Genomic DNA, 24,623 nt, shown 5'->3' with positions numbered 1-24,623 from the left:
TAAGTCAAATAATTTATTCTGGTTCTGCCCTATATTCATACTTAATCTGATCACATTTTATTTTTTCTTCCTCTTAAAAAAAATAGTTTGCTCAATTCTTTATTTTTTTTCATTTTTTATGTCCGGTATTCTTCCTATTTAACCAACCAGATTCTGCCACGTCTTTATTTAGCCAACCATTTACTCTAAAGCATATAATTAAACTAGGAATTCTAAGAACTTATAATTGATTCAGTGTCCAAACTTTAATTTTACTTCCTCTCCAATTGCCAGGAGAGAGCAATCATGTGCTAGGCAGAAGATGAAAGTTTATAATAAATGCCTGTATTTTGAAACTTGTAGGGGGTGGGGGGAAAGTCACTTGGCTTTCATTTAAAACATGTGATAATGAGATTAACCCTGAAGTGTATTTCGTGTGCAAATGCATCATGCGTAGGAATGGGGAAGGACATTGAAGGGTGTGCTGTAGCAGAAGTCAGCAGTGAAGCATTCCTGGTAGAGGGGAAGAATTCCTTTCATGCACAGGCCTTTGGAGGGGTCAGAGAGAACACTCCAACCACTGAAGCATAACGTTGATGCTCTCCTGCTGCTCTGTCAGTATGCTGCTATTTGCCCTGGGTTTTCTGCTCGTCATCCTCCAGCCGTCCACTGGGCAGTTCCCCAGAGTCTGTGCGAACGTGCAGAGTTTGCTGAGCAAGGAGTGCTGTCCCCCCTGGGATGGAGACGGGTCCCCTTGTGGGGAGCTTTCCAGCAGAGGGTCCTGCCAGAACATCCTTCTCTCCCAGGCTCCACTGGGACCACAGTTCCCTTTTTCAGGAGTGGATGACAGAGAAGACTGGCCCTCTGTATTTTACAACCGGACATGTAGATGTGAAGGCAACTTCATGGGATTCAACTGTGGGGAGTGCAAATTTGGCTTCTCCGGGCTCAACTGCACTGAAAGGCAAGTGAAAATAAGAAGAAACATCTTCCAGCTCACTGTCAGTGAGAAGAACAAGTTTCTTGCCTATCTTAACTTGGCAAAGAACATCCCTAGCCAGGACTACGTTATTGCTACGGGCACGTATACTCAGATGAACAATGGCTCCAACCCCATGTTCAGAGACATCAATGTGTATGACCTCTTTGTGTGGATGCATTACTATGCCTCTCGAGACACACTCTTAGGTGGGTCCAATGTGTGGCGGGACATTGATTTTGCCCACGAAGCCCCTGGATTCCTGCCTTGGCATCGGGTCTTTCTGCTGATGTGGGAACGTCAGATCCAGAGGATAACGGGTGATGAGAACTTCACCATCCCCTACTGGGACTGGCGAGATGCAGAGGACTGTGAGGTCTGCAATGATGAGTACATGGGTGGCAGACATCCCACCAACCCTAATTTACTCAGCCCAGCATCAATTTTCTCCGCGTGGCAGGTAAGAACTGGCCAAGAAATAGGGAAGGGAATGATCCCATCTGATTTTAAGCACTTAGGTGAGGTGCCCAAAATGGGGGCTTAGCCATAGTGCCTTCCCTTAGATACTCCTGGAGAGAAAGGAAGCGATATCAGAAAGGAAATCGGATTTTATGTGGACCAAATCTTCATTTAGAACTGTTCATTTGTAGCTTTGTCTCATTTCTTTTTGACTGTAGTATTTAGGTTGTTTAATTAAGAACATAAAAGTAAAGTGGAAGGGGGAAAGTTATGCCTTTTTGTCCAAACATGGCCTTTAGCAGGTTAAACATGCTTGACTCTGGTGTGCCAGTTAGGTCAGAGAAGCAGGATTTATGCACATAATTTTCTAGCACCATTGCAAAACAGTGGCTGACTGAATGATGGAAAGAGAAGCAGAAGCTTTTCAGGCAGTCTACCCTTCTCCCACTGTATTCCTCTCATCCATGAGTTAAAAACTATCAAATTTAATTAACCTGCTTTCAATGTAAACAAACAGACAAACAAGTAAACCAAACCTTTACAGCAGAGAAGAATCAGCTGTGTAATTCACATCAGTAGTTCAAAGAAGTAGAGAAGAAATATTATCTGTTGCTCAAAAGAACTGAGAGGCAAATGCAATAGTGCAAATGCAAAAATTCCTGGCAATTAAAAGCACTTCAAATGAGGCCATAGAACACAGTGACATTACATGTATACATAAGTGATAAAGTGTCATATAGCTGAACTCAGTGTCCTGCTCTAACACTGAGGGCTTTTTTCTGTCTCTTGCTCATCACTACCACATTGCCTAAAATACAGTGACAAAGGTCTATCAGCTTCAATAGACACACTCCATCATGACAATACCAACAGTTGCTTCTGGTGTTGAAGTCTATGATTATGTTCGTCTAAATCTGTCTTCCATTTATTTCTGTAGCAGCAGCCCAAATGAAGATTGGGCAGTTCTAGTGATTTAACAGACCAAGAAATTCAAGCAGCTCTGGGATATTCTGGAATATTATAAATCAACATCCATCTGGGCTTACTGGGCTGGTTGTGCAGTATTTAGCCTTGATTTGTGCCCTTTGAATAATAGAGGGGGTATAGACCTCTAAATTCAAGCATTTAGAGATACAATAACAGAACTATTTAGCCTATTCTCTGGCATACCTTTTTCTCCCTCAGGCAGGAATCATTTCAGGGATCATTCCCAGGATACTGTTTGCATAGAGACACCCTGTTTATGAGACTAAAATTATTTTATTGACATAGATATGGATTGTTTGATGTCAGTTGGCCACAGTGCCTGGGAAATTTCCTGCATACATTTAACTTAGTGTAGACATAGCCATAAAATAGATACAGATACAAATATGCATTTTCATCCCATTTTCTAAAATTCTTCTTATTTCTAGCATCTTGAATCTGGATCAACTTTACCAGCTTAATTAGACTGTATTGTCAGAAAGAAGTGGATTTTATGCTGTTGTGCACTGAGATGAATAAATGGTTGTGTGAAAAAATGTACATGTGGGTAAATGGATAAAATGAAACCAGATTTGCACTGGTTACTTCTGTCAAATTGAGCTATCAATACAGTAATGAGATAACCAAGGTAGGAGGAGACAGGTAATACACAGGAATCAGCAAGTTACTAGCAGAATTTTCTAAAAGACATGCTGTTGTCAGGTAGTTTTGTTTATTTGATTTGGGTTTGGGGTTTTGTTGGGTTTTTTTGGGGGGGTTGGGTTTTTTTGTTGTTCTTTTTTCAAAGGCTCCATTAATTCTGTCCAGATTTTTAAGATATTTTCATCTTGGTAATAAATACCCAGAAAATTTATTAGTAGCAATTTATATACTTAAGAAAAAGGTTTATAATTTCTCATTTAAGGTTAGTTCCCACTAATACAGCCCTAAAATAAAGATTTTTTTTTTAAGGAACATTTTTTCATAAGGAAGATTTTTTTCTTTTTAAGGAACAAGTTGTTCAAAGAGATATTTTTTTATAACTTTAAGAGGTGCAGGTATAAAAGGTATGTTATGTTTAAAACACTTTCAGTGTCAGTGTACATAGGTAAGTGCACCTTAGTAATTTGCTGGCATTTTCCAGGTATTTTCTGGAAATGTTTATCACTTATATTTTTCAGCGACTTTTGGAAATTTACAATTTTTTCAAAATTTCCAAAATATGTGATAACTTTACCTTCAAATATTAAAATTTCTCTCTAACATCTTCCATCTATTTATGGCTCTCCCATCTTATCCTGAGGAAGTATGAAAGAGATTGAACAGACCTGCATTCTCAGTCATGAGTTTGGGGTAAAGGTATTTCTTTATTAATGCTGAATCTAAATTTAAGCAATTGCTTAATAGGGAATAACAGTCAATACTGTTTCTTCGAGTAGCACAAAGTAAGAGATCAAAATATCACTCCAGAAAGTCAAAAGGAAACAAAAATAGCCATAGCTTGAACTCGAAAACAGCCACAGATCTGCTTCAGAATGCTTTGATTATCTAATATCCATAGCTAAACAGCATGAGGGAAAAAAAAAAAAAAAAGAAAAGAAAAAAAAAGAGAAGGATCCAGAAATGTGAAGGAATTGAAAAGAATTTAACAAGAATGCTTTTAGCAAGCATTCCAAATAAAAAGAGGGCAAGAGTAACCTTGGAATAGCACATCAATAATATGATGTCCTTTTTAGAATTTTAAGCGTCTTTACAATGCCTGCTATGTTAGGAAATGGTTTAGATTTATTTTAAAAAAGGTAAAGTGCCTATTTGCAGAAAAGCATCCCTCTTTCTTTTATTTTTAATCCCAAAGAAAGGAGAAAATACTTCATTCCATTGAAGGGTTGCCATAGCAACATGGATACCCATGGATACATGCTGAAATTCTTGCTTTCACCTTACTTTTTCTTCAACATGCTGCTGTTACCACTTGGCTGAGTGAATTATGCATCCACATTTTTCTCATATTTGTCATCTAAGTGACACTTCTGATTCCTGCCTCTTTTTTAACAACAAGACAATCAGGAATCTTTACTGGTTTTGTATGTTTGCTTAACTCATGTTTTACGATAGGTGGGAAGGGTTTTCTCATGTTTTCAGTTACTTGTTTGTGATGATTCAAGTGTTACACTTAGCATTAGGACTGCATGAGACATACTAATGCTTTAGCAATTTTTGCAATTCCATGTCAACTTATCAAAAAAATATACGGGAATTGGATATATTCCATGACATTTTGAGAGTGTTTTTTTGTTCAGTGCTCTTTTCTACTATTATTCAAAATAATGGATTTGCAAAACAAACAAACAAACAAACAAAACAAATTGAAAATGTCCGTGTCCATGGCAGGGCATTTGGACTAGCTGACCTTTAAAGGTCCCTTCCAACCAAAACTGTTTTGCGATTCTAAATAGTAGAAGGGTAAATTTTTATCTCTTCTACACTAGAACTGATTTCGAGAAACAACTGAAGTAATTGGAGTTGCAGATGCATAAAAACCTACTGCAAATTAAAAGCGGAATCTTTCTTCTGGCAGTTAATGCTAGAGTCTGGGAATCCCCACAGTGTGCTAGACATAGGATGAAGAAAATGAAGTTGGAGAATCTAAGCGCTATTTCAGTTTGCTGTTGTGATAAGCAGGACACACCACCAACTTCAGCTCCCTCTATTCTGTCTCTCCTCAGACTTGAGAGAAGCAATTGCATAACATGGAGAGCTGGCTGCTCTCAGATGTGCTGGGGCGAGCCTGCTGCCAATTCCTTGTTGCAAGCATGGAAAATTTCCCTTAGCACTTCATTCCATATCACCCTGAAGAGCCACTTACACAAAAGCAATGCTACTACAAAAGAGAAACAAGTTACACAAATAGAAAATTGATAAAATGCTTCTGAACTAATAATGACAGTACTTTAGATCCATTACCTGAAAACATGACTTCATAAGAAATATGAATTCAGCTATTCAGACACAGTTATTTAATTCTAAGTGCATTTTATCAGGGAGCTGTATTGCTAGCTGAATTGTCTGACAGCATTATTTGAAAGATAGTTTTACATCTACCTTGAAAAACAGCAGGAAATTTTCAGAAATACAAACACCAGAAGCCAGCACTTCTTGATTCTTAGATCAGCAAAAGTCTTACATCCATCTGCTTATGGACACCCAAGGAACTCACAAACTTTATTTTTTATTGCAACTTAATAGATTGTGGTGCCAGCTACAGGCTGGTACGTTAAAAAGCAAGAGCCCAAATGGAGCAACTATAAAGAAAGAATTTATGAATTGTGTTCTCTAACAACATGCTTACATGGATTATAAATTTGAAACATTTCCTGTTATGAAGAGGTTCTTCTTCACATGCCACCTCAGAACTGCAGCAGGAGGGTATCACAATCTGTGCACAGCAGAAGCAGCCCCTTGGGTATCCTCAGCCTCTGTGTCCCTGTGATTGGCTGTCCATGGGATCATGTGTGGGTGACAATGGAGCTGGGCCCCTGCATGCTTGGCTGTCCACCAGTGTATACCCATGCTTGCTCAGGAGTCATGTTAGGTAAAAGATAAAGAATATACACCTTTAGAAGTGTAAAAATCAATAGCTAGGTTAATTTCATAAAAACTGGGGTTTGTTAATAATTCACCAGCAGAAGAATCGTACCATCTCTCTCCAGAGAGATGTGTCTGAGTGATTTCACAGTAGACATGGAGAGAGCAGCAGTGATGGTGCAGCTTGGAGACAGCTGCAGAGCTGTCAGACCAGGAGGTGCTAGTGAATACTTCACCAGTAATTGGTAACAGACTTTCCTACTCCAGCCCAGCACCATTTTGAGGTGGTGCTTAATCTGGTACAGGTTGCTCTTCAGTTCTGGGCTGCCTTCAAGCAGAAAGGTGAAACTCAGCCAGCTTTTACTGAAGGCTGAGAAAATACCTTGAAGGCCCCAGGTTTGTTTTAATTCTGTCAGTGCATGCTTGTCTTATCTCCTTTTAGCTTGAGTTTCACAGCTCCCCCACTTTATGTATGTGCCATAAGGGGAAAAAAGACAATTAAGGGCCTCACCCTTTTCAATGTTTATTAGAATTTCTTCAAGGCTTTGCTTTGTATATTTTATTTTCTTTCAATTCTCTTTATCCTTTTCTTTCAATTCTCTGAATGTTTAACTTCTCCATTCCTGCCAATATTCAGCAGTATATGAAAAACCAGATATAAATACACACAATCCCTTAAAACACCTTTGGTCTGCTACAGATACAGCACCTTTCAAAATTCCACCTGTAAAAACATGGTCCCAAGGTACAGCTTATGTCTGGGGATTTCCTTGCATTTTCCCAGTTTGGTGAGTAAATGGGTTCTGGATACCACTTAATGAGGATTAAATTATGCCAGGACCTAATGCAGCCAAATAAAGAGAAAAAATAAAACCTCTTTATAGCTGCCAAATGTTTTAAATCCAGAGTGAGAGCTGTGCTTTAATGAGATTCCCAAGGAAGGTTGTGAGAATAAGTGGAGAAAGACAGAGAAAGACAATGAATCAGTACAAAATTTCTATTGGTTCCATAACAGCTCTCCATTCTGGACTCCAGCTCAGGAGTCCAGACTTCATGGAGGACAAACAGGTGAGGGGAGGTGTGAAGGAAGGCAGTGAAGTGCCTACATCACATCTTTGTGACCAACATACATCAGCAAGTCAAGTGGTTGCTCTGACTGTAATCTGAAGTGGTTCTTTCAAGCTATCTAATCTGCAACACAGCACTATGACAATGTGCTGCTACAGGTTCTGGAGGGGGGCTCAGTGGCCTCAGAGCAGAAGCAGTGCAATGGATCAGTTCTAAAGGACACAGAGGTGTGGATTAGTCCTTTGAGTGGCTCTACTTCCCCAATGAACTGAGGAACTTCAGATCACATTGTGAGTGAGCATCTGTTTTGATACCATAGAGAATCCTCTTTTCCCAAGTGTTTTGGTATATGTTACCAGTGTCGAATGCCTTTGTGAGCACAGATCAAATAAGCAAAAGTAACCCCAAGAAATCTGTCACAAAATTCCTCAAAGCTTTGAATTTAAAGACAACAGGCAAAAGAACATCACTGAAATCTTCTGTATTGCAGTTCCCTTTATTTTGACACAGGGGCTGGTCTGTGCAAGCAGTTGTAAACTAAAAGACAAAAGACTTTCCCATTTGCCAAAGGTGGGACAGAGTAGCCTCTACAGTCTGTTTTCTAAGAAGCACTCTGCAGAGTTGTGTTCAAGATCTCAGATGCAGTGAACTGAGGGATATTTTTTGCTGGGTGTTACAAGGTCCAGAAGCGATGCTGCATATTCTGGACTGCCATCTACTGGTATTTGCTCTGCTCACTACTTACATAAGCTTTTCCTCAGAGTATCTTCCTAACAATTTCCCTGGAGCTGGTGAATTCACACACGCAGGTGCAGCTGGAATTTGATGTATCCAGGGTGAACTGAGAAATTTGGTCAGGACTGTTCTAAAAGGGAATAAAATACCACATTTTAAAACAACACACTTACACTAGAAAGTATTCCTGCTGAAGGAAAAGAAGGCAATGGTGTGACCCATTTTATGAATGCTTTATGCAGATTACATCCAGAAAGAACCATTTGATGAATCTATGTTCTATTATCACTTACACATTGCATGGCTGTTAAGCCAGAAAATTACAGTTTCAGGATAGACCCATAATTAATATAACCTAAGTTAAATCTTTCTGGAAAAGCATTTTGGTTAATTTTATAGCCAGACCTTAATTTTTAGTTCACAAAAAGGAATAGCAAAAGGTTAGAGACAAGCGTTTTCATTCCTGGGACTTATGTTGTGGCATTTCTTGACCATGACTTTCCAAAGGCCTTGTGGCATCTGGCTTCTCTTTAGGATGAATTTGGTTAGTTAGACAGTTAATGAGGGATACACTAAACATAAATGGAAAAAAAAAGCATTTGCACTCTAAAAATTTATAAGCCTCATGACATTAACAATTACATTAAATCCCACTGAAATGGATAAACAGAACAAAGGGGGAAAGTTTCTTTGTTTAGAGACATATTTAAGCTCATGCTTGAAGATACCCTGTCTGAATATCTAAAAACTGGGTCTTGAACACAGCATGTGATTCCTCTTTAAGACACAATAGGGATATAACCCTAGGGCAGAGGGAAAACAAAGAAAGATAGGAGATGGCAGGATGGAGAACCCAGGAGATGTGAACCTAGATAAAGCCCATAGGAGAGATAGATGCAAAATCCACACATAGGAACTTTCTGAGCCAAGAAACAGCAGAGATACAGGTTGAGCTTCACTAGCCAAGACACATTTGCCTTCATCACTTATGCAATTCTAGGGACACAGGATGGCACATTTTTATAAACAAATTACTGGAGCTTCTCCTGAACCATCCACCTAATTTCCTTCTAGTGGGAATCAACTTACGAACTAATAATAAAACCAGCATAAACTATGGTTTGTGTTTATAACTGTGGGCCACTCCCTGTCACTACCTCCCCTTTCATGGTGTGGATTCTTAGAAGAGACTCTTTAGAGACACACTCCTGACCCAAGTCCTCTTAGAGGTACAATCCTGACACATTTAGTGAGCTTCTGGGGGAAATGTGCTGTGCAACTCTCTGCTGGAAAACTACCTACAGCCTCCAAGGGCTCCTCAGTAGTTTTAGCAGACATGGACAGATTGCAGCTAGCAGAGTAATGTCTAAGGATAAATTGCTCTGATAAGCTTTCTTATATACTCCCCAAAAAGATGAGAATAGTTTTTTTCATTATATTCATATTCATAGAAAATTTATCATTTAAGAACTCCAGGTTCTTAAGGACTCTGTGTTATATCACCAGCTTCATCAAACATTATCTATGAATTTGTCATCAAATCACTTACAAAAAAATTCATCTGATCTCCTTCCAGTCCTTCAAAAGTTAGTTCAGCAGCACATCAACTTGCTTTTGGCTCTGTCTTTAGTTAGTTCAGAAGCACATCTGAGCCTCCAGGGTGTGATTCATCCCACCCTAATGCAGAAATAGAGCATTAAGTTGAACACTCTTAATTTTGCTTCCCTTGCTAACTGCAGTTCAGCATTGATTTTTTACTCATTTTATTTCATTGACTTAGACAATGGAGAGAGTTAGGCACCCCTAGAGGTAAGTACATCTCACCTACCAGACATCTGGTTTGGGAGAGCTGTGTCACGCTCAGGAGATGCCTCCCTTTCCTCTGACTGCAGAGGTCATCCTGAATCTCACCGTTTCTATGTGGCAAGTATAGGTAAAATGAATCTCCCACCCACTTCCTTCAACGGAGAATTCCATGTTCTTCCAATTAGCTTGTTCAAAGCAGAGATGATTGCTTTTGCTCACTTTGTTGTTCATTGTTTTGGTCCGTGAAATAGAAATATATCTTTGGGATAAAAGAAGTTGATGTTTCAGTGTTAGGTGTTTTCTCCCCTATGATGTTTCCCTCACTAATAGGATCTATTTTTTCCCTACCCCAATTCCTCATTAACCACATTGATTACTTGCTAAGTGCAGAATCCTGTGTTTTAAAGGGGTCTCTGGTGGTTTGGAGTTTTACTTGTTTTGGTGGGTTTTTTCCAAAGGAAAGCAAAACAATAGACAGTTACATTTGATTCAGAATCTCAACGTTACCTGCTAATATATAAAACAACTGGGAATTCTGAGATGCTGTTGTTCTGTTTCTTTCTCATCGACCCACCATTGAACTACCTTGCTCTTCCAGGAGTCTCAAGTTGGACTGGCAGATTCTGCAGATCATCTGACAAATAAGGACTTTTTATGCCATTGTAATTGGACTTTGTCTGTGAACCCAGAACATTTATATAAATTATTATGGATTCTGGCAGTATTTTACATTCTCATCCATCCCGCTGTTTAAGATCCTTTCTAAATATCCATCACTATTTCAGCTGGTGATAGAAGTTCATCTCCGCAACATTTCTAGGAAGTACACCAGCAAATTTTCCCATTTAATACATGTAGCATCATTGAGACATAGAGAAAGTAAGTGTCCATGTACCCTGAAAAAGCAGACACAGATATTTTCATAATATTTTTTTTTCATATTTCAAGTCAACATTTCCCACTCTTACTGTACTGGGTAAAAAAATCTTATGGCTTTGTTCAGTTGCCTGCTGAAGCCAAAAATCCTCCATTTAGCAAATTCAGCAGCAGATTTAACTCTGTGTCTTACTGCATTGGTTGTTAACACTGAATTTAGCCTGAGTTTTCAAGAGCATGAATGATTTGATATCTTAGTCCACATGGGTAATTTCAGATACAGATCAGTGTATTAGTTCAAAATGTGCACTGTATTAGAGAGCTGTTTTCTATGAAATAACCATCTTATATTAAAATCATACACCTAAAACATAAAAACCAATATATATTCTTGAAACAAACTTATTACATTGTACATTTTCTTTGTTCTTCAAAAAAAATCCATCCAAGTACCTCTTTTTACTTTTTTGTAATTGCAACTCCTCTAATAGAAAGTGTTTTATCCAGGTAATCTGCACTCGGTCTGAAGAGTACAACAGCCAACAGGCTTTATGCAGTGCCACAAGCGAGGGGCCTATAAGGAGAAATCCTGGGAACAATGATAAATCAAGGACCCCAAGGCTCCCATCCTCAGCTGAAGTCGAATTTTGCCTTTCTCTGACTCAGTATGAATCTGGACCTATGGATAAAATGGCCAATTACAGTTTCCGAAACACTTTGGAAGGTAATGTGCTTTATTCTGTTACACCATTTCCAGCTGTAAATTGATTCTCTCTGGTGTTAGAGTCTTCAAACTCTCAGCAGTTTAAATTTGCTTTGTGAAGAATAACTGTAAAAAAAGGAAAAAGTTATGCTTTCACCTGGAATAGCAGAAGACAGAAAGAACCACATTAAAGGCATTTGATAACAAAATAGAGACTATAGACTGGATCAGACCCTAAGCTTGTTAGGAGATACTGTCTCCTGCTACAGTCAGCACTAGGCACTCCAAAAAAATACAGCACAGCAGAAAAGGAGAACATCCAATAATCTGCTTGTGCACAGCCATGTGTAACCCTGTAACCATGGAGGGTACATGTTTGTCCTAGAATTCACTGTCTTCCAGGGACCAGGCTGGATAACAAAGGTGAAACAGGATGTTACCAGCTGGCATGTTATATCTTCATCATTCCACTGTGAACTCCACAGCAGAGTTTTTCCCACGCTCTAAGGAACATGGATTAAGTTATCCCTCAAAAGTGACATTTAGTATAATTTCCAAAAGAATTTAGCATTTGAGTTATCTAGCTATTTAACCTGTTTTGCATTTTCCTAATTGGCTAGTAGGCAAAAGTTCCTTACTGAAAGAAATTATTAATTAGCTGTCTACTAAACTCTTTTGAATCTTGTAAATTTCTGAATAAGCAAGGATAATGCATTTTACATTTAACAATAAATATATTTTTACAATATCATATATCAGCTGAATCAAATGTGATCTATTTCAATCTCTCAGAGCTTCTGGTTTTAGAGGAACTGCATAAGAGCATAACAATACAAAATAGGAGTGAGGAGGAGTAAGGATAAGAAAAGAGTCATAAAGATGATAAGAGGGATGAAGCAACTCTTTTATGAAGACAGGCTGAGAGAGCTGGGGTTCAGCTTGCTGAACAGAAGGCTCCAGGGGAAAATTATTGGGCTCTCCCAGCACATTAAGGGGGCTTAAAGAAGGGAGGGTGACTTTTTATAGAGATGGTGAGAGGACAAGGGGCAATGGTTTCAAACCGAAAGAGTGAAGGTTTAGATCAGATATTAGGAAGAAATTTACTCAGAGGATGGTGAGGCACTGGCACATGTTGCCCAGAGAAGCTTTCCCATCCCTAAAGTGCTCAAGGCCAGGTCTGTTTGGGCCCTGATCACCTTGATCTAGTGAGTGGCATCCCTGCTCATGGCAGAGGGGTTGGAGCAAGATGATCTTTAAGGTCCCTTCCAACCTTAACCATTCTATGATTCTAAGACAGCAAAAGTTTGAATATGTTCTGTCTTAGTCTTAATGCAGTGTGGAATGCCATAAGCTTTATTGGGAAATGTGGACCATTTCCTTTTTTAAAAATAATCAGAAATTCAGATTTTGTCTGCTGAAACCTAGAAAGAATCCAGACAGTAATTGTCTGAATCTCCAAACATAACTGTGCTTTCTGTCCCTGAAAACAGAAATTACATCAAATATTGGAAAGAAAAAGGTGACATAATTGAGTAGAGGTTTGCCTACATTTTACTCCAAGAAGTGTGTGAATAGATGCAAAGGAGTAGAGAAAAAGGACTTGAAGTAAACAAATAATGAATTCCTGAGGACCTACCATCATGCTATTGGTATTGTAAACAAAAGCAAAAGCCCAGTCCATCAGAGTTTTTTAATTTTGTTTTTTAACCTGAATTATTTCAATACAACTTTACACCACAGGACCACAAACATTTCTGCAACCAACTTATTTAGCTAACAAGATACTCAATTGCAATATGAAGTCAAGAATTCATGGATAATGTTGAAAAATATAGGGGAAAGTTTTTAAAGAAAATTTACTGGAAAAAATATCCCTTATAATTGCGTTAACTCCTTTCTTAAAAATGGCTAGCTTAGGTTTTTTTTTTTTTAATAAAAGTGCCAAGCTTAGATTGGTGACTTGCATTTACTGTCTCTGGGCCCATTTCTTCTTGATTATGTTCTTACAAACTTGTTAGGACATTTGTAGGTCCTAAAATTTTGTTATTTTTTGAAGCAAAACATTTTTCAACCCTGCTTTACTTATTTGCAGAATTTTGTGCCAATACACCTAAGGTAAAATTCTAATTCCTTTTGGATCCCAGGGAAATCCAAAGTAAGTACATTGACCTTATTGGAGTTACTCTAGGTTTATGACAAGTGATCAGAACTAAGCCAGTGACTGTAATTGAGCAGTTCCTGATTTATATCAGTGTGAGATTACATCTCACTTTCAGTTCTGTAATGAAAAATACTTGTGATCACATAGAACATTCCCTTCTGGGCAAAACTTTATGCTTTTTCATTCTTCAGTGCACTTGAACAAAAAAAAATTTCATCCTTCAAAGGGGCAAGTGTCAGCATTATTATGAGCAGATGACAAAAAGGCAGGCTGAAATTTCTGTTTGACTAACATACAGTGCTGCTGCAGAGACAGAAATTATGTCACTGAAGAATTTATATCACAACATCCATAAACAGAAAAGGTCAATATTGTTCAATGAAACACTCCCATGAGGCTGTGCCCATGAATTGCCCTCTCTGTGACAGACCAGATTCTGCTACGAATGAAAAACAACAGGTTAAGAGCAGCTTACACTTTTCCCCTGAAAGCAATTATTTTAAATAGGATTTGTTGATTTGTGGTCCTAACTGGGGAATGCTGCTGACATCATTGGAAACTTCATGGATACAAGAGAACAGAAAAGCAGCCTAGTTTAAAAGCATCCAGAAAGATCAGAAATGGATTAGCTGACTGCTAATTAAGTAATTTGGCTTCTTTGTTCAGTTCTGTTTTGGAGTGTGATACCTTGAATGCTATTTCCTTAGAATAAGAGATGGCTGGAAAATTTAGACTTTTTATCTATGAGCAGATTCCACAGTTAAAATTAGTTTATTCACAGCAACTTCAAATGAAAATCAAGGACTTCTAAGTTTTGCATAAAGTCACAAAAGAACATTTTAAAATTCTAAAACCCTGTATCACTCATTATTCATGAATTTACTCATGATAAATGGTATCAAGCCAAACCATGTCATAGCATTCCACTGTCTGTCACAATTATGTATTGTTACTGCTATTTTGTCACGAAATAATGGAATAAAACATAAAATATTTCAAGATGTAATTTCATTTCAAAAGGACATTTTCCTTTTTTTTTTTCTGAAATGAGAAATTTTCATCTGGAAAATTTTTCTCAGTATGCTCATAGCAATCCATAAAGCTGTAGAAAAAAAATGGTTTCTAAAAATGAGGTTATCCAACAGAAAACTTCTAATTGAAAAAGTTTCAGGCTACAGCCAACATTGCTCACCCAGCTTGAACCTCCACCTGTAGGTAAGTGTATGCTGCACACTGAGAAAACATTGTCAAGCTGCAAAGAGATATTGCTAGAGAACTAGAAAGACTACTCAGCACAGACCACATTGAAACTCTACCAGAGAAATTTTAAGAAAAAATAAATATACAGTGACATGGTATAAATTGTATAATCACAAACTTTTATTTACTCCAATAACATAGGTCAAATTCTATGCATCTTACAGCTAGCTCACTCTAGAGGGATTACAGTAATAACAGCACCTGAGAAAGTATGTAGGATTTAACCCTGAAAAAGTTCCTGTGAATTTGCCAATGGCATAAATACTGCAGAAATATAAGCTAGAAGAGCATCTCTAACTTCAAAGGCCTTCAAGAATATGGCCTTAAAATACTTATATTCCTCCTGTTTTAAAGCAGATGCATCTATTGAACCTGAACTTCTCTAAAATGTGAAAACTTTATTAAAGAAGAAAATCATACTCAGGGAGAATGGGGAAAAAGTTGGACTCAGGTAGAGAACCACAGAATCATTTAGACTGGAAAAGACATTTAAGATCATTGAATGCAACCATACATCGAACACTGTCATGTCCATCACTAAACCATAGAATCACAGGATCATTAGATTGGAAAAGGTGTCTAAAATCCAACTATTAAACTGCCATTTTCACTACTAAACCATATTTCCAGTTACCATATGCAAATATTTTGTAAACACTTCCAGGCATGGCGTTTCTACCACTTATCTGGACAACCTGTTCCAGTGCCCAGCCACCCTTTTCAAGAAGAAATTTTTCCTAAAATCTCCTCTCAACTTCCCCTGTGACAACTTGAGGTAACTTCTTCCTCTGTTGTTTGCTGCCTATGAGAAGAGGCTGACCCCCATCTCGCTGCAGCCTCCTTTCATGCAGCTGCAGAGTGATCAGCTCCCCCCTGAGTCTCCTTTTCTCCAGGATGAACACCCCCAGCTCCCTCAGCTGTTCCTCATCAGATTTGTGCTCCAGACCCTTCCCCAGCTCTGTTGCCCTTCTCTGGATGCACTCCAGCCCCTCAATGTCTTTCTTGCAGTGAGGGGCCCAGAACTGAACACAGGATTGGAGGTGTGGCCTCACCAGTGCCAAGTACAAGGGAGCAATCCCTGCCCTGGTTCTGCTGGCCACACCATTGCTGATCCAGGCCAATCCATTGCTGACCCATTGGCCTTCTTGGCCACCTGAGCATACTCTGGACCATGATCAGCTGCTGTCAACCAACAGATCTTTTTCCAATGGGTGGCTTTCCAGCCACTCTTCCCCAAACCTGTAGCACTCATGTTGTGAACGCCCACTTCACCCAGCTGAAGCTCATACAATTTCCCTCAGCCCATCAATCCAGTCTGTCCAGATCTCCTGGATCTCTGCAGAGCCTTCTTCCAGTCCAGAGGAGGGCAAGAAGGGGAGTGAAGGGTCTGCAGCACATGCCTTATGAGGAGTTTCTGAGGGAGATGAGGTTACTTAGCCTGAGGAAAAGGAGGCTCATGGGGGGCCTTAACACTCTCTGAAAGAAGGTTGCAGACAGGTGGGGCTGGTCTCTTCTCCCCAGCAACTAGCAGCAAAATGAGAGGACATAGGTCCAAGCTGTGTCGTGAGAGGTTTAGGTTGGACATTAGGAGGAATTTCTTTACAGAAAGTGTAATTAGACATTGGAATGGACTGTCCAGGGAGATGGTGGAGTCACCATCCCTGGAAATGTTTAAGGAAAGACAGGACATGGCACTTAGAGCCATGGTCAAGTTGACATAGGATGTTTGGTCATAGGTTGGACTGGGTGATCTCAAATGTCTTTTCCCACCTCATTGATTCTGTGATTCCTGGCCTCCAGCAGATCAACCATCCAGCTTAGTGTTTTCTGAAAATCGACTGGGGGAGCAATCAATCCCCTCAACATGCAACAAAAAAAGCAAAAAAGCAGAATTTGACCTTTAAAGTATCATCTGTCCTTCCCGCTAGCCTAGAAAAGCACATGAAACTGAAATTTATTTTGTAAGAGATACTGTTTTGCAGTTCAGAAAACCACTTGCAAAACTGTTATGAATATCTAAATGATGCTAGGGATGCCAGAGATGCTAAGTAGTTCCCCAAGATAATTAAGGCAGATAGGATTGTTGGAATGGATCTTCCATTTCTGTAGCACTTTGCAGTGCTAATGCTCCCCAGGCTCTACATACCTGCTGTTAAGTGTAGTTACAGCACTTCAGTCAGTGGCAAATGAGCAACTGAGGAAAACACTGCCTGCTTTCTACATAAACTTCTATACTTGACTGATGGTGCATGGACATCTGTTGTCTCTGTTAGCAGATTGAAAAATCCAGAGTTAATATAATTAAGTACTCTATTAAAAGATATACACCTGAGCTAATTGCATGCTGAACAAGAACCACCTATATACCATCCTAAAAACTATCAGGCATCCTTAATTTTGAGTGGCATCATTAGTTTCTATTATAATAAACTTTGGTCTAAATTCCCACCTGATTTAATTTGGCCTGGCTCAGTAAAGCTACTTCAAATTCACTGAGCCACTGTTCCTGATCAACAATGTTAGGAGGAGGAGCAGAACAAGGTTTATGAAACCCTAAAACTGATTTTTCTCTTATCCAGATTACTGGAGAAACTTCACTTCAGTGATGTATGTCCTGACAGCTATTTCTGATGCACCGTAGTCAACCAAAAGTTATAAGAATGTCTCAATGTTACAGCTTCCTATACTGGCCAAGATGATTTAATAGCTCACTGCAGTCTCCTCCATCCATTTGTCAGTCACTCTCCATCCTTTTTTTGGTACCATCACTTGTCCTTATTATATCCTTATCTGAGAGTCTGCGTTTTAGGGGCCTGGGGAAAAAACCTGACATCCCACACTCCAGGGTAGTTTACTGCCAGAATAGTCAGTGAAATCAGTTCACAAAAGGACTGACAAGGTAAAGTTAGTGAAGAGGAGAGGAAGGCACAGCATGGGGCAAGGCAGCTGGAGGGAGAATAGTTCCCCTATACAGAGATGAGGAACTCTTATTTCAGCTCACTGCCTGTATCTGTAGTCTCACATCTGCTTTAGAGGTGATTTTACTGCAGTTACCTCAGCAAAGTTTCCTGTACTCTGAGAAAAGTGTGAAGTTTTCACATGTTCTTTTTGGGCCACTCCACTCTAGTATGTCATCCTGCATAACTGATTGTACTCAAGTGTTTTAAAAAGTCTGAAAGAATAAGACACCCAAGCTAATAAGATGCAGTGACATCACATCATGGCTTTATTCCTGCTAACTTACAAGTTCATATGGAGTTTTCATAACAAGAGATCAGATACTTCTCACATGCAGGGTTAAACATGACATCAACTTTGACACCGAGTGGATATACCCCAATTATCTGGAGCTGGAGGGTGAGGTTGCTAAAGCTGTTCCAGTACAGAGATTTTGATGATTAAGATAAATTGCTTATGTGCAGATGTTCCAGGAAAAGCTGTCCAAAATGAGTATTCTGTGTATTTTTATGAATGATTAGATCAAATGTTCAAAATGCATTAAGAAATATAAGAAGCATTCAAAGTCTGATATAAAATATCTAGCTGTTAACCCAGACCCTGCAATAAGTTTTTCTTCCCTTAAACATACTTAAATACTTAATGCAGTGGAACATAAGTGGAAGAATTGCTTCAGAATGATACACAGATATATGCTATCCAGTTAATGTTCACAGAAATATCCTAGTGTTGCTAAAGTGACCGATTCCAATAACCATGTGCTCTGGGCAGCAGCAAGAAAGCCAAAACCATTGCCACTTCTTCCTGTGAGTTCTGGACAGACTGTCAATGTATATATATTCTTTATAAGTAATATTTTACTTTGCTTTTCCCCCTGATTTGATAGCTAGGAAACATAGCATTCACCATCATGCAGATTTCTGTGGGCCAAATTTTTGTCTTGAGAACTTCTGTCCTATGCTGTTTGTGTCACCAAGCAGACTCCTCCAGAATCCTGGTCCATATCTGATGTACTTAAAATCTGCAGGTGTTAACATGTTCTTTGTTTTCTGAATCCACAGTTACTGTATCTTAAAGTTTACAATATTCATAGCAAGCCAACTCTGTGTTGCCCAAATGTTCTAATTATATTTTCAACTTTGATTTCCCCTGAATTTCTCAAAAGCTTTGTCATACTACAGACTCAATAAGATGGATGGCTGTTACTGTATTTTGGTTCTTAGGTGCTATGGTTATGATTTGATTCTTCTTATAAATACTAGAGGGTTTATGCCAGATGGTCTCCCCTTGTTTGAAGAAGTTGACTGACAACCAAAGGCCCAATGAGGGAATTTAGAGTGGCAAAGAAATGCAATGATTTCACACAGAAGATCAGAGTCCTAGTTGGGTGTAAAACTCAGGTTTCCAAGTTCAGGCTATGACCCTACTCATAAGGCAACTCTAGCCATGTCTCATGGCTCTTGTGTGACTCAGAAAGGAACAAATCCAGAGCCAGAGAGCTGAAACTGTGGACCCAAATTCCATGTTACATGTTAGGGTTTTCACAGGGAATGGGTTTTTTCATACTGGCTGTAATTTAGTCCCCTGAACTGAACATCCACTGATAGCTGGCACATTTTAGATTTTCTACAAAAGGAATCTAGCTTGCAAAATCAGAAATTGCCCTGTGGTGAGAGTAACAGTGTCAAATAGCAAGACTGTTGGGAGATTAACTTCAAAAGTATATGACTCTCATTCAAATGCTAGTTCTTCATCCAAATAAGTAAATCAAGCAAGTGTTCAAAGTCCATTGCGAATTTTTCATAGATAAAAGCTAATATCTTTATTTTCTTATATCTTTATTTTCTCCACTTTGCAGATAAACTGCAACAATATTTGGGAAATCCTGAGGATCAACACAATGATCATATTGTTCACAACTCTTGTTGTTTGATAATTAAATTGTGAAGAAATTTTAATGTGCCTCTATTAAGCTTCCGCATCCTAAATCTTACAGAAATTGTGAGAAGAAGATATTTTCAGTAACCAAATAGAAGAGACAGATGTGAGAGACTTTGTGGCATGGGTTAAATATCAGAACTAGCATCAGGTTCAGAAATAGACTGGGAGGACAACATTGCTTTCTCTTTCTATTCTCTGGGGAAATCTCAGAGAAGGATCAGATGGTTGAGTTGGCTTTTGCTAGGAGTCTTTGGAAATAGGTTGGAAGCATGGCTGATGGGATGATGAGTAGGGCTATAGCATCAGACTTAAATATAGACAGGCTACTGAGATAAAAACTAATGTACAAACTTGCCTTCCAGCATTTCCTGCTTGGGACCTGGTCTGTGTAAGCTTTTCCTAAAGCCCATCTTTTAAGTGTCCTCCAAAATAACAGCAGTCCACAGACTTCCATTCTGCAAGTCTGACTGTAAAAAACTGATTACTCACCAAATCCTACTGTAGAGGTTACAGGTTGTATTGTGTTGGCTCCTATCAATAAAAGAATGTGTTCTGTAGAGGCAAACTGAGTATATGTGGAGATAAAATGGCACGTTTTATCTTAGGAGTCTGTAAGTATAGAGATTAAAGCTTGAAAAAAAGCAAAAAAGTTTTCTCAACATAAATAAAGGTCCACACATAAATGTCTATAGGGATTATGTTGCATTTTATCAGCCAGACAAAGTAGAAAAGGAAATTTAAAAATATAAAGCAATTAAGCAGTACATTTGCTGACATGCTGCATTAGCTACACGGCAGGAGTTTTAATTTAGCTCATTTTAATTTCATCTTTGCTATGCCTTTGAAATATATTAGCAGTCCTTTACAAGTTTTCCTAAGCTCTTGTCTAAAAAGCTGAATATAAATGAATGGAAAGTAACTACTTTGATCTTCACTGTTACTGGAAAAGGAATTATACACATTGTCATATCAGCATATGATTTTCTCTACAGGCTTTGCTGATCCACAGACTGCGATATCAAACCCGGCGCAAAGCGGTTTGCATAACGCACTTCACATCTACATGAATGGCTCCATGTCCCAAGTACAAGGCTCTGCAAATGATCCTATCTTTGTATTACACCATGCATTTGTGGACAGGTAAGTTTCACTTTCATTAGTAAAACTAATTCATTATGTGGGGTTTTTTTTACAGTGTGCTTTGAACTTGCATTCCAAAGAGCACAAACATTTTACATGTTTTTACACACACAACACTTTCAGACGTGTAGAAAGGAGCTGTCCTGTTATTTGAAAGCATGTGTCTTTCCTAACCAAACTGTATGTTCACTGGATTAAATATAATTTGATGAGTTGACAAATGCACTCAGCTTTTATTTAAAAAGGTAAAAATAGTCCTTCAATGATGTCATAATGATTAATATATATGGATGTCTATGTCAGGAAGTTTGGATCAAAAGTGAGTGACTCATTTTAACACCACTATAATCACTTGGAGCAATTCCTTTACATTCTAAATGTCAGGGCTGTTTCAATTTCTATTCCATAAGGAAAATCTAAGCCTGCTATTCATAAATAAAGAGGAAAAAAATTAGTATTTAAGTGTAACAAACAAAATTCTGACTGTTTCTTGATGAAAGAGAAGAGTACAGCTGTGCATAATGAAAGGAGAACAAACAGAAGGATATCATGTTTATTAATAAGAAAGGGTAGGAGAGCACAGTTGTGCAAGAAACTGGTGAAATTGCTACATTAAGGGCAACATTCCAAGATTTCATTTCTGTGTCACTATAGTACATGTGAATGGCTACAAACAATTTACTCTGGACTGCATTTACACCAAATTGTGAGGACTAAAGAGCAATTAAAAAAAAAATAAAGCTAAGCAAAGTACTGCAAAAGCCACACAAACAACACTTGTTCTGGAGCAGTTTATATTTTCTGATCTATCTTCTACTTTTTCTCTACTGAATGTCACTTGACTACTGCATTGCTTAGGGCAAAAAAAACCCCAATATACAAACTTCCATAAATCTGCATGCTCAGAAACCTACTATCTGAGACTGCCTGCATGCAGCAAGGTGCCTATTGAGATGAAGACCAAAATGGTTTCTTCCTTTGGGCCACTGAGGCATGCAGCATAGAAGGAATGCAGATTACAGCTTGCAGGGGTCATCTTGCATTCTCAGGCAGTTCACATCAAAACTCTTATATAAAACTTTATCTGACTTTACTAAAAAGCTAGTAAAAAGACAAAATTGAAGTTGGGATTTTGCTCCTTATATATATTTAAAATATAAGGGGACTGAAAAAAATAATATCGTTTATATATAATAAAAATATTATATATATATATGTTATATATTTAATGAGCCTAATGCAGTCTTAGCAGATGACCCCGGCATCAGTGGAATTGTTCCTTCAATGGCTGACTTGCATGTCTTCTGCTCCTCATATCGTAGGGTATAATTAGCCTTCTGGAGGTGTCAGTTTTGAAAATCTTTTATGTGAAAAGCTTTTCTTGAGGACATTTTAAACCTTACACAGTGTAGCTTAGCTGTGATTTATCATATCCATGCATTGACTGTTTCACAGGATGGATGGATGAGGGTTTCAAGTGTGGTTACTAATCTCAAGTTGGTGCCTGCAAATTAACTTTCCAACATCTAGGCTATTAAAAAAATGGATCAATTGAATATTCAGAGAAAAGGGTAACAGAAGAGGAAAAATATGTTGTGCTATATCAAAATAATTGTTTTCTTTAGACATTGACACTTGCAGGAGACCTGTGCACCTCTTAGCTCCTACTCATTGCAGGCTTAAATAGCACCTTGGTCTTCATGCTGACCCTTTCCACTGAGGAATTTCAGTCATAGTCATTATGAGTCCCCGGAAATAATTCTCATAACTGTAATTGTTCTCAATTTTAAAAGGCAAAATTATTTGCAAGATATAACCTCATTAAACTGTACTGGTGTGGAGGAAATAAACCACTGCACAGGCTCTGTGGGGGCAATAGAGATATGCATGATGCAACCTCATCCCATCTGTGGCAGAAAGGCATCACCAGTGCTTTGCAGCTGCTGTGGATATGGACCTTTGTACACACAGATGTAAAATCTAAGAATAATGCTGCCTTTTGTGTAGGTGACAGAAATGCATTAGCCTGCTTCGGGTTACTTAGCATCTCTATCTGTGACAGATTAATCATGCTTTTAGTTATAATTAATAAGTAGGTGACTGATAGGTACATACAGTGCATTTTAGAAAACCCTGTTCCTCTCCTACATAGACTTGAAGGGCTGCAAAGAAATTCCTTTCTGAGAGGCAAGCAAGAATACAAAGAATAGAGGAAGTGGAAGACAGTCTTCAGAGCAGCAGAAGCACATTTTTTGGTACTTAGCAACTTTTCTCACTTGGGCAGAATACTTTTGAGCTGACTGCTAACACTACATTGGGCCAATGGGCTTTTAACTAACTTTTCAACTGTATCTTCTGATGACAACAGCAACCACAGTTCTGCTGGGTTTGCAGAGGCAGGGAGCAGCTCTGTGTCAGGAAATCAGGAATGGCCCAGCATTTTGAGCATACAAATTGGTACCTACAGAGGAATTTCCTCACTTCACTGCAAATTTCTTGGGTGAAACCCAGCATGCAGCTTGCTCTCCCAAACTTTCATCCCCTGGAGATGTGTTTCCTTCCCATTGATTTCAATGAAGCTTTTGAGGAGCTGTGGATCTGAGCTTGAGCCCACTGTACAGCCCATCTGTACAGTGGGAGATATTAGATGCCTACGCAGCAGGGATGCTGTCAGGTTAAATGTATTAATGACTGTGAAATGCTCAGTTACTACCATAATAGGAGTGATAGCAATAAGGCAATAGATCATTGGAACTGATTTTGCATGGAAACATATGGTACAGAGGAGGATAAACAAGTGTATACGGAGTCTGCTGACAGGTGTGAGCCAAATGTTAGGAGTTGCTTTCTAAACTGAGCAACAGCCAGCCTACCATCTGCTGTCCCTCACCTTCCCTGCCCAGGTCTGATGCACGAAAGGAGGGAAGGATAGGTGAAGCAGAGGTGCAGTTGAGATTAGGCAGGTGAAAGAATAAAGCATTGGCTTATAAACACTTCCATTTTTTTTACATCATTCCCTCTCAGTAGTGTAGATGTATGAAGGTACCCAGGCAACAGTTTTCTTAGCAATGATTAATCAAGCTCCTTGCCTTCTTATTTGCTAGAAGTTGTAGGGATCAAATCTCAGTTTGGTAAAAGCAGGTGACCACCCTAAAAATTATTAATTGTTAATTTAACGACTTAAAAAAATAAAGAGAAAAAAAGATGCAACAAAATATACATTCAGCAAAAACAAGAGCTTTTTTAGCTCTCTGAAGCATTTTTTTTAATTGCAAATCTCTTTACTATTCAGATATGCTCTACAGTCAGCACAAGGGAATAACAAGGGAGGAGTCAACCCACACAAGCTGTAAGGAGCAGCTGCACAGGCCATGAAAGCATGAGCCCACAGTCCCACTTAAGATCACTGGGGTGTTTTCTGTGCTCAGAGAAGGAACTGTTTCTTTCCTCTCTGCTGGATCTTTTAGGCATTTCATCTCTAGAGGCATGTAGTATCTTCATCTGTTATCCCTGCACTTCTATCTTTTGAATATTGCAGTTTTATTCTCATTTATTTCATACCTCTATAACTCTGGATTTCCACAACCCAACAATTTCCCTAAGAAAAGTTAAATAGCAACAGGGAGTAGAAGTTGTCATTCAAGATCTCCTTACAGCTTTATGCCCATGCACCAGCTAATGCAATAGGGCCTCAGTCTCCATCTTGTTCCTAAGTTCTGCAGCAATGGCCAGGGTTTATTACAATAATGTGGATGGCTTCCAAAGGCCCTGCTTTTAGAAAAAGCAATTTAGGAATAATTTACTGAAGACACACAACAGATGTGTAGGCTATCAGTCTCTTGCCTCTCTAAAGCCGAGCATTTGTTAGACTATTTGCATTTTAGTCTAGAGCTAGATCCATATTGCCAGTTCTAGTGATGCCATCATTACAAGACCTGTTTTCCCCAGCAATCATGTATAACTGCACAGCTCAGAATGCTGCTGCAACCACCATCGCATTAACCCAA

General features: G+C 38.7%; 1 protein-coding gene across 1 annotated transcript in view; it reads left to right on the top strand.

Annotated features, from left to right (window-relative positions):
- Nucleotides 1-495: 495 nt before the first annotated feature.
- Nucleotides 496-24,623, top strand: part of TYR (tyrosinase) — a 43,862-nt gene continuing 19,734 nt past the window's right edge. The window contains exons 1-3 of the mRNA XM_039718766.1: nucleotides 496-1,418; nucleotides 10,961-11,177; nucleotides 20,469-20,616. Coding sequence (XP_039574700.1) covers nucleotides 576-1,418; nucleotides 10,961-11,177; nucleotides 20,469-20,616 — 1,208 coding nt within the window. The 5' untranslated portion in view covers nucleotides 496-575. The remainder of the gene's footprint in view (nucleotides 1,419-10,960; nucleotides 11,178-20,468; nucleotides 20,617-24,623) is intronic.

Source organism: Passer montanus, unplaced genomic scaffold (genome assembly GCF_014805655.1).
Source record: "Passer montanus isolate IOZ18808 unplaced genomic scaffold, ASM1480565v1 scaffold4, whole genome shotgun sequence".
Taxonomy (NCBI): Eukaryota; Metazoa; Chordata; class Aves; order Passeriformes; family Passeridae; genus Passer; species Passer montanus.
This window is presented reverse-complemented; position numbering and strand designations above follow the sequence as displayed.